This window comes from Delphinus delphis, chromosome 9, assembly GCF_949987515.2.
Source record: "Delphinus delphis chromosome 9, mDelDel1.2, whole genome shotgun sequence".
In the NCBI taxonomy this organism is placed as follows: domain Eukaryota; kingdom Metazoa; phylum Chordata; class Mammalia; order Artiodactyla; family Delphinidae; genus Delphinus; species Delphinus delphis.
The window spans coordinates 95,655,714-95,665,814 of NC_082691.1; the positions used below are offsets into that span (position 1 = coordinate 95,655,714).

The 10,101-nt window shown below is 62.7% G+C and overlaps 1 protein-coding gene across 3 annotated transcripts; it reads left to right on the plus strand.

The window, feature by feature from the left end:
- Positions 1-702: 702 nt before the first annotated feature.
- Positions 703-10,062, plus strand: ZYX (zyxin). 3 transcript variants are annotated; one of them, XM_060021046.1, is made up of 10 exons: positions 703-795; positions 1,448-1,661; positions 2,145-2,344; positions 2,495-2,587; positions 2,703-3,233; positions 7,224-7,344; positions 7,490-7,659; positions 7,807-7,985; positions 8,767-8,887; positions 9,485-10,062. In XM_060021046.1, exons 2-10 carry the CDS (start codon positions 1,460-1,462, stop codon positions 9,587-9,589), a joined length of 1,722 nt encoding a protein of 573 aa, XP_059877029.1. In that variant the 5' UTR covers positions 703-795; positions 1,448-1,459; the 3' UTR covers positions 9,590-10,062. The 3 variants fall into 3 exon arrangements, with proteins under 3 accessions (XP_059877029.1, XP_059877028.1, XP_059877030.1); XM_060021045.2 differs by lacking the exon at positions 703-795 and adding an exon at positions 1,184-1,317; XM_060021047.2 differs by lacking the exons at positions 703-795; positions 2,495-2,587 and adding an exon at positions 1,184-1,317.
- Positions 10,063-10,101: the final 39 nt, after the last annotated feature.

Consider the following 10,101-nt stretch of genomic DNA (forward strand, 5'->3'; position numbering starts at 1 on the left):
GCCTTAGATGGCAGTGCAGTCTGGCAGTATAGAGTGAGAGAAAAGGAAGCGTCTGAGGGTGATACGCTGGACTTACAAGCCAAAAGGCCATGTGAATTCATAGTTTGTAGGTAGTGAGTGTGGAAGGATTCAGGAGGCAATTCGGTAAGTTTCCATGTTCAATTAAAAAAAAGACAAGAGAAAGAAAGAACGAACCCAGGTTTGTCCCTTTCCTGTGACCTAGGGCACAAGAAGGCTGAGGAATCCGGTCGGACCAATGGGGGGCTCCACCGAGCGCAGTCTCCGAATCCCCCGAGGGTCGCCCGGCCGCGCACCGCCTCCTCGAGGGGTGGGTCACGGTGGGCGAAAAAGGACGGGCGCAGACTTGCAGCCCGCGCCCACGTCGGTTCTCCCCCGCCCCAAGCGCGCTGGCCGCGCTCGCCTCCGCCCCGCCCTCCCACCTCCATTGCCCGGCCCCACCCGCCGCGACTCTCCCTCCTGCAATGTTTAACCGATCCGCAGGCGGGTCGCTGGTGATGCGAATTCCTCGAAGCCTTAAGTAGCTTCCCAGGATTTGGTTAGGATCCCCCAAAGGATCCTTGAGGTTCGTGCCCACACCGCCCACCCCTGCCCCAGGGCACAGAGGGCCTAGGGGGCCGTGGGCAGGGAGGACGCCCCCCACTCACCATCCCCGTCCACCTAGGAGCCCAGTTCCATCCCAGTCCCGCCTGTCTGGGCTGACCCGGAGGGGATTTGGGGCGCGGGGCTGGCCGCTGGCTGGGAAGGCGGAGGAGCCGCTGGAGGTGGCGGAGGCAGGTAACTGCAGGCCCGGAGAGGAGGGGGCTGGGCCGGGGCGGAGGCGCCACCGGGCTGCTTGGGCACCTCTGGGGCCCCCGCCCGACCTCCGCCGGCGTAGCCCGGAGTGGGGACAGTGAGTCAGATCTCGGGCACCCGCGGGAGTGTGGAGGGGGTCAAGTCAGGAAATGACATCAGAGGCCTGTGTTTGGGGAGGGGCGGTCCGTGCCCGGCCGGGGCGGCGGGGGCGGGGGGGGTGGCGGGGGCGGGAGGACCTTGCTGAAGCCTCCGGCCCCGGGGCAGGATCAGGGCCCCTTCCTGGGGGAGTTTCCTGCCCCGTCCGCCCTCCCCGCCTCTCCCCGCCCCCTCCCCGGGCCGCTCCTTGTATGGTCTCGGCGCCGCTCTCTCCCCGCCCTCTCCCTCCCTCCCTCTTCCCGCGTCCCTCCCCGCCGGGCTGGAGGCGGCTCGGGACCGGGACGCAGAGTCCGCGGACCCGGCTGCGAGGCGGCCACCCGAGACGCGGCGCGCACGCTCCGACCCGCGGTGAGGCGCGGGGAGCCGCTCCGCGGCCGCCCACGGGGTCGGGAGACGGGGGAGCAGAGGGGAGCCGGGCCGGCGAGGGGGTCCTCTGCCCGGCTCGGCGCTGCGTAACCCGGCCACCCACCCCCCGCAGCACGGCCTGGCCATGGCGGCCCCCCGCCCGCCTCGCGCGATCTCCGTCTCGGCTCCAGTTTTTTACGCCCCGCAGAAGAAGTTCGGCCCGGTGGTGGCCCCAAAGCCCAAAGTGAATCCTTTCCGGCCCGGGGACGGCGAGCCTTCCTCGGCCGCTGGGGCCCAACGCGCACAGATGGGCCGCGTGGGCGAGATTCCCCCGCCGCCCCCGGAAGGTATGTGGTCGAGCTTGGGGGCTGGACCTCGGCGGGCGCCGGCCTGGGGGGAGTGGTTTCGGGAATTTGGGGATGTCTGGAGAGGTCGCAGCGGAGGGGGCTGGGCGCAGCCACCGAGTCCCGAGCAGATGTTCTTACCTCATCGTGGAGCTCATGGCTGGGGGCCAGGGCTCCTGGGACTGTTCCAGGTCCCCCGCCTGGGGGTGGGAGGCGGGAATGTGGGGCACGAATCTTCCCCTCTGGGTCCGTTTTCCGAAGTGTAATGGGAGATGTACCACTCCTCGGCTGAGCCCCGGCCTTTCCTGACCCAGTGCTCCCAGGGCGTCCTGCGCCCAGCCCCCCACCCCGTTAACTTCCCGTACGCTCCAAGACCCTCGAGAGAGTTATTGGGTTGGGGGTTAGAGCTGCTACTTCAAGGAAGGGAACTTGAAGGAAGCGTAGAGGGGTCCCTGCTGACTGTCCTCTCTCTCCTTCCGACACCAGACTTTCCCTTACCGCCTCCTCCTGTGCTTGGGGAGGCCGACGACGCCGAGGGCGCTCTGGGAGGTGCCTTCCCCCCTCCCCCTCCCCCGATCGAGGAACCGTTTCCCCCTGCGCCTTTGGAGGAGGAGATCTTCCCTTCCCCACCGCCTCCGCTAGTGGAGGAGGGAGGGCCTGAGGCCCCCATACAGCTCCCACCACAGGTATGGAGGCCTGGGAGAGGCAGCTACAGTGGACACCCCAAGGAAAGGAGAGGAGGATCCTCTCCGCTGACCTCCCCGCATCTCTGCCCTCATGGGGGGTGGGGTGGCAGTGGAGAACTGGGATGGGTGCTCTGACCCCTGACCCTCTAGCCCAGGGAGAAGGTGAGCAGTATTGATCTGGAGATCGACTCTCTGTCTTCATTGCTGGATGACATGACCAAGAATGATCCCTTCAAAGCCCGGGTAAGGGGCAGGAGAGTAGGAAAGGCAGGGCAGGGAGGAAGGGCATGGGGATGGAGTTATGGAGGGCAGAAGCCTCTCTAAGGCACTCCTCTCTCCCCTCTGCCTTCCCTTGCAGGTGTCATCTGGATATGTACTCCCACCGGTCACCACTCCATTCGTTTCCAAGTCCAGTTCTAAGCCTGCAACTGGGGGCACAGCACCCCTGCCTCCCTGGAAGTCCCCTGCTAGCTCCCAGCCTCTGTCGCAGGCTCAGCCTCAGAGCCAGACACATATTCACGTGCAGTCCCAGCCCCAGGCCCAGGCCCAGGCCCAGGCCCAGCCTCAGGTCCAGATGCATGTCCAGCCCCAGCCGCAGCCTGTGCCTTTGGCTAACACCCAGCCCCGAGGTCCCCCTGCCCCATCTCCAACCCCTAAGTTTTCTCCAGTGACTCCCAAGTTTACTCCTGTGGCTTCCAAGTTCAGCGCTGGAGCTCCAGGTGGACCCGGGTCACAGCCCACTCAGAAGTTGGGGCCCCCTGAAGCTCCCTCTTCCACTGGCACAGGCTCCCCTCAGCCCCCCAGCTTCACCTATGCTCAGCAGAAGGAGAAGCCCCAAGTGCAGGAGAAGCAGCACGCAGTGCCCCCACCGGCTCAAAACCAAAACCAGGTGAGGGAGGGTGGGAAGACCAGGCTGACACCAGGGGGCTGGGGGCATGGCTAAGCCAGGAGCCCGAGGATGAGGAGGGAGGTGGTCCCGGAAAGTGGGGTGGATGTGGGGTGGTGGGATAGGAGTTTTCAGCCTCTGCGGTTGGAATGGTGGGACAATGGCAAGAGAAAGCGCTTCTGGAGGAGAGCCTGGCAGGGTCTGGGGCTGGGTGGGGCCCGACTGGGAGTCAGGGGGAGCACACAGGCTCTGAGTTAGGAGGAGGATTTGGTCGACCTTCCCTTGCGCCCTGCCCCAGAAAGTTGAAGAGGAGGGATGAGATCATCAGCAGTCCAACTTCAGATCTTCCCCCTTCTTGGAGTCTTGAGTTAATCTCTGCTCCTCTGAGTGCTTTCACTGCCTGAGGGCCCATCTGGTGATAAGAGCCACTGGTAAACACTGGCTGAGCCAGCCAGCTTCTGCTCAGTGCCAGGCACTGTGCTCTGTACTCGGGAGGGAAGAGATCGCAAAGAGGTTGAGCCCGAGGGCGTCAGTGGACCTGGAATAGAATTGTGGCTCCCAAGACCCCAGGCAAGTTAGGTGAACTTTGAGCCTCAGTTCACTATCCATCCTTACGATGGTTGGGAAGGTTAAGTGAGCTACAGTGTGGAAAGTGCTGTGGGTCTGTATCCAGCACAGGAACGCCCGGCGCAGAACAGTTATCACTCCTGCCTGACCATTCCTGCCTTCCAGTTCAGGAGGCTGATCTTCTGGGTTGAAGGGACCCTGCCAGTCATCTATCTAGTCCAGCCAGCCACGGAGTTAACTGACCGCATGGATGTCTGTGTGTGTACAGGCACAGGGTAGGAAGAGATGCTAAGTGCCAATGAGTTGTGCAGAATCCTACGTTACAGGAACTCCACACAGGGAGCCACTGTTGAGGCTGGGAAGTTAGGAAGAGGCATCATGGTGCTACTGTGCCTCGAAGGCTGGTGGGACTTAAGAATCCAGAGAGGAGAGGGACAGGCATTCGGGTGGGAGCAGCATGAACAAAACTCAAGGGCACAGATGCACCAGGGGTGTCTGGAGGATAGAAAGTGGAAGGTCCCTGTGGGGAAATTACAGAGCCATGCTTAGAGAGGTGGGAGGGCGCTTAGTGGGAAGGAGATGAAATAGCGCACCCAGGGAGCCTGTGGGTCCTGGAGAGGCAGTAATGATTTTTGAGGTGGTGTGTGTCTGGGTGGGGAGGTCTGGTGACAGCCGTGCTTTTGGAAAAGTTTTTCCAGCAGAGGTGTGGCCTAGACGCAGGAGGTCAGCGACGTGTGGGGATTCACTCCTGGGCGGCAGTAACATTAGTGGAAATGAAAAATAAGGCCCGGAGAGGAGGAAGAGCCTCCAGGCTCAGTAACTGACACAGTTGCCAGAGGAGGGGGAGGGGTTAAAAAAAAAAGCCCTGGTGTTTTGGGGAATGACAGTGTTGCTGACAAAATAGAGAAGTCCAGAAGGGGAAATGGTGTGGACCGGAAGAGGTGGGTCCAGCTGTCAGCATGTTGAGCAACAGGTTCCAGGAGGACCTTCTTTCAGCTGGAACTGTCATTCAGTTAGCAATGGGGGATGGGTGGCAGGAGAGGGCCTGGGCTTGAGGTGCGCATATGTGCGTTGGTTGTATGTGGTGATACTGAAGGCCCGGGGACACTTACACAGGAGGGGCCGGGTCCCTGGGAAGAACCTTGGACCAGGGGGAAGAATGGCAGGAGGAGGAGAGTCACAGATCAGGGTGGCATCTCAGAGAAGAGGATGATGGCCGAGGAGCTCTTCAGTGGGGGTCTGAGAAGCATGATGACTAAAATAAGGCCGGAGATAGAGTGGCCTGTTCTCAGAGGTTGGCAGGGAGGGGAAGGCGTGTGTGTGTGTGTGTGTGGGGGGGGGGGAACCAGGGGGAAGAAGCCCGTGGAAGAGGGGTTCTTCTGCCTGAGAGCGGGGAGCAGAGCGCTGCTGGTGACCGCCCCGCCCCCAGGGCTTTCCCAGCCCAGAGACCCTGGACTGTGTGGCCGAAGTCTTGGGCAGAGAGGAGCGAGAGGGAGCTCGAGCCGGCCAGCTCCCAGTTCCTCGCTCACGTAGGAGGTGAGGTCATCCGTGAGAGCCAGGGCGCGACGACGCAGTTGGGGGCTGGAGGAGATGCAAGGGTTTGGAACAGCTGCCATGGGGAAGGCGACTGGGAACCCATAGGAGCCAGATACCAGACAGCCGAGCTGAGGCTGGAGGGCCGGAGGGCGCTGCCGTGTTTGGTGAACTCCCTCTGCAGCATTCAGGGATCTCTCCACCTACTTTCTGCAGTTGGGAGGCAGAAGCAGGAAGCGGGTGGTGGCGTGACCCAGGGTTGAGATTGGATCAGATAAGTGGTGGTGGCTGAAGGTGGCAAGAGTGGCCACGAGAGCCTTGTAGGAGTCGATTGTCGAGGGGCTGGGCTTCAGGGGAGGCAAGCCAGAATGGCTGGATGTAGAAGGCGCGTGGAGAGGGTTGCGAGGCAGAGGAACCAAAGCCTTTCTGAGCAGGTTCGTTCAGTAGATGTGGATGGGAAAAGGGGGAGGAGGTGATGGTTGGGAGGTCACGCCCAGGGTCTTGGAGGCAGAGACCAAGAAATCTCAGGTCCAGGGTGTCCCATGGTGGAAGGTGCCTGAGCTGGAGGGACGTTGGGAGCTGTTGGAGTTGCAGAGGTCTGAGTGCCATGCATGTTGAAGCTGGGACACCGGTGCTCGCAGGCAGAGAGGGAAAACAGTGGCCAGACTGGTGTGTCGTGGGGGAGCGTGGGTACCCAAGGAGGGCTGATGCTTGAATGGTTCATACTTCCAAAGAATGGAAGAGGCATTTAAGTGGCACCAGAGAGAAAGGGCTGGCTGTGTCCTCTTTGTCTGTCCCCGAGAAGGGATGACCGGGAGAGGAAAAGGGGAAGCTTACATAGAAGCGGGGGCTTACAGGGGACTTACACAGTCAGCTACAGGCAGGAGGTAGCAGGAGTCCGCGGGGCAAATGGCTGAGAGCCGGAGCGTCGATGGATCTGTGCTTCCCCGGGCGGATGCAACTCTCCACGCAGACAGGTGTGAGGGTGGTAGAGCCAGGGCTGAGGGGAAGGTGGCCACGGGAGGAGGGGGCTGGGAGGCTTTGAGTTCCGGGTGTTAGGGGGGTGAAGGCATGGGCAGGTAGAGCATTCAGTATCGGGGGCCTCGGTCCCGGGTGGACTTAGTAATGGAGACCCACCCAGCATTCCCGTGGGACCATGTCCTGGAAATGCTGCTACAGGCCGGACAGCCCCTGCAGCGCCTCCTCCCGGGAGATCTCAGGGTTCCTGGCACTGCCCCCCTAACCTCACCCCCACTCCCAGTCTCCAGCTGTCTCAGGATCCCCTAACAGGAGGGCTAGGCTGGCCTAGAGAGTGGCCCTTCTCTGAGGCCTACTGGGGAGGGACCCCCTCTAAGGAGGGACCCCAGGACCTCTTCGTGGGAGCTGCGGGCTGGGCTCCTGCAGACAGCCCTGCGGTTTAACCTGACTCCCGCCTGTGTTGTATCCTCACGCTGACAGGGGCTGCTCGGCAGCCGGCGGGACGGGTAGGTGTGTGCGCGCGTGTGGGTGCACACGCCCTCGCGTGCCGGTCTCTTCACGGGGGCCATGTCCCAGCATGCTCTGTGGAGTTGACGCGTGGCCTGGTGTGTTCAGTGCTTCGGTGACCTGCGCTGCTGTGTGCGTGGCCTGCGTCCGCTCCGTCCTTCTGGCCTGCCTGTGACTGCCCAGGGGCTCCGGGCAAAGCGGGTGGAAGTCTCGTCCTCTTCCCCTTCCTTGTGTGGTGCTGGGCCTTGGGGAGGGAGGACGAGCAGCCTTTTGGGTCCAGCCAACTTGAGTATCTGGGAAACGGGAGGGGAGCTGGTCCTTTTTGGAAGGAAGTGGGTAAGGCCGCTGGGGCGGGTCCCTGGAGGGCGTGACCCGTCAGAGAGTGTGAGGAAAGTGTTGGGCTTGCAGGTGCGCTCCTCTGGGGCCCCAGGAGCCTTGACTCTGAAAGAGGTAGAGGAGCTGGAGCAGCTGACGCAGCAGCTGATGCAGGACATGGAGCATCCTCAGAGGCAGAACGTGGCCGCCAGCGGTGAGCCCCCGCCCGCCCGCAGGGACATCTCCTCCGTTCCCGTGCTTTCCGCTGTCTGTGGTTCCACTCCCTGCCCAGGCCAGCTCAGCCCCTGCAAGCTTCACGCCCTTCGTCCCATTCACTTCCGTCTCTGCGGCTTTCCCAGAGTCCTGTGGCCGGTGTCACCAGCCCCTGGCACGTGCTCAACCCGCGGTGCGCGCTCTGGGGCAGCTGTTCCACATCGCCTGCTTTACCTGCCATCAGTGTGAGCAGCGGCTGCAGGGACAGCAGTTCTACAGCCTGGAGGGGGCGCCGTACTGTGAGGGCTGCTATACTGTGAGTCAGGGTCGGGCTGGGGACCCCCGGGGCTCAGCCCGGGGTGGGGGTGGGGGTGGGGTGGGGGGCGAGCGTGGGGCAGCCGTGCCCTGGCAGCCGGCCCGTGGGTGCCGGCTCCCGGCCAGCCTCCTGCTGCTGCCTCCTCAGGACACCCTGGAGAAGTGCAGCGCCTGCGGGCAGCCCATCACTGACCGCATGCTGAGGGCCACGGGCAGGGCCTACCACCCGCAGTGCTTCACCTGTGTCGTCTGCGCCTGCCCCCTCGAGGGCACGGCCTTCATCGTGGACCCGGCCAGCCGGCCCCACTGCGTCCCCGACTACCACAGGTGGGGATCCTCCGCCCCCCGCCGGGCTCTTCTCTGGGCGCCAGCTCCCATATTTCTGGGAGCCAGGCTGCCCCCTGACCCCAAGACGGCTCCAAACGCCTGGACTTGCTTTCTGTCCCCACGTCCTGTCTGTAGACAGCAGACACCAGTTCTTTTGGACTGAGCTGTCCGGCGGCCTTTGGCCTGGATGGCGAGCCTTGCAGCTGGCTCGTCCCCTTCCCCCGGCCCGTCCCCTTCCCCCGGCTCGTCCCCTTCCCCCGGCCCAGCTCTTTATGTTGGGTGTGGTCTTGCATTCAGCACTGTGTGCTGCAGTGACTTCACCTCGCACACAGGCTGGATTCTGAAAGTTCCTTTGGAGATCAGCTGTTTGGAACTCGGGTTTCCCCTTAGAAACGGTGTTTACAAGGTGGCGACTTGCTCAGGCCACTGGCAGGATCCCGTGACGTAGCTAAAGGGCGGGAGCAGGGACGCTGCAGACTCGGATTCCCACCTCTGAGTGTGTGGGAGGTGTACGTTTCGGGGCTCCACCTTGGGTGGCCAGCACGTCACACCCCTCTGTGCCCCTCAGCAGGTGGGCAGAGGCAGCCACGTGGTGCGGGGTGGGCGAGGGGCAGGGTTCCAGGTGTGGGGTCCCAGGTATGGGGTGCTTTCTGCAGGAGCGGCAGGGTGGGTGTGGCAGGAGGTAAGGACCAGTCTGCCATCTTATTTCCCTGCACTCTTGGGGGCAGCGCCGGTGCCCCTCGCCCCCATTCTGACTCGCACCCGGCTCTCTGCCCCGCAGGCAGTATGCCCCCAGGTGCTCCGTCTGCACAGAGCCCATCATGCCCGAGCCTGGCCGAGAGGAGACCGTGCGTGTGGTCGCTCTGGACAAGAACTTCCATATGAAGTGCTACAAGTGTGAGGTCGGCCATCACCCCGGCCCCCTGGGGATGGGAGGTGGTGGGACGCTGCTCACCAACTGAGCGATGGACAGCACCGGGTGCTGGAGTAAATCAGTGCTGCAATTTTGAGGGTCGACAGAGACGGCATCCACGCCCACCCAGCAGAGATGCTTCCCCGTCACTCCAGGACTGCAGGGTGTGGGTCCTCTGGTCCCACAGGTGTGAGGTCACTGAGTTGCCGATAAACTAAGAAAGGGGACGGACCGATGGGAGGGAAGCGTGTTGTTTTGTTTTGGTAGGGCTGGGGGTCTCAGTGAGGTTAAAGGAGAGTCAGAATAGAGGTGAGACAGGTGGGAGAGGCCGCACATCCTTTATTGGGGCGGGCGCCTCGGAAGCGGCTCTACCCACACTGCCCGTCCTCCTGGGGAGAGTCCTAGGGGACAACAATGAAAGTGTGGTGATGGAGGCGGGGATAAGAGTGGAGGCGGCTGTGATTTGGGGGACACAGACAACGAGGGCATGGCTGAGCCGTGAAGCATCCGGCCTTCCTAATTTAAAGAGGGGAGGTGGGGTGCTTAGGGGGCCTCCCCGCCAGTGCACTCTTTTTCCTTCTCCCAGGACTGTGGGAAGCCACTGTCCATCGAGGCGGACGACAACGGCTGCTTCCCCTTGGATGGCCACGTGCTCTGCCGGAAATGCCACACCACCAGAGCCCAGACCTGAGTGAGGACTGGCTCCCTTCTTGACTGCAAATCCATTCCCCATTAGCAGACCACCCACAATGAGAACACCTCCCCCCTTCACCCTCCCCACAGTTAATTTTTGATGTCGAGCCCCTCCCTCCATGCCGGACCCCACCCCAGTATCCCTTGTGCCCTGATCCAGGGCCCCACCCAACATGGCCTAGGGCTGCAGAGTCCCAGCCCTGGGGTCCAGTCCTCCCCGATCCTGCAGGGACCACCCACCATCGTCTAGGTACCCCACCTGAGGGGGCACCAGACTGAGCGCTGCTGCTTTCACTGCTGCACCGATGCCCTCAGCTGGCCCTCCAGCAGCCTCTTACTCTGCTTGCTGAGGGCCAGGAAACGCCCTGACCTGCTGGGAGGCTGGGCTGGGCTCACCAGCCTGGACGTTCCCACCCACCCCTGTGCTGCCAGGTTGTGGCTACAGCTACAAATAAAAGGTGTTTTCCAGAATTCTTAGCAGTTGACTCTTTTGTGCCTACAGCCCTTGAG

Bases quoted from the DNA above. Each gene is read 5' to 3' on its own strand.
- ZYX (XM_060021046.1), top strand. From the start codon at position 1,460: ATGGCGGCCCCCCGCCCGCCTCGCGCGATCTCCGTCTCGGCTCCAGTT. The intron at 2,345-2,494 runs GTATGGAGGCCT...CTGACCCTCTAG, and splicing joins CCATACAGCTCCCACCACAG to CCCAGGGAGAAGGTGAGCAG. The intron at 7,986-8,766 runs GTGGGGATCCTC...TCTGCCCCGCAG, and splicing joins TGCGTCCCCGACTACCACAG to GCAGTATGCCCCCAGGTGCT.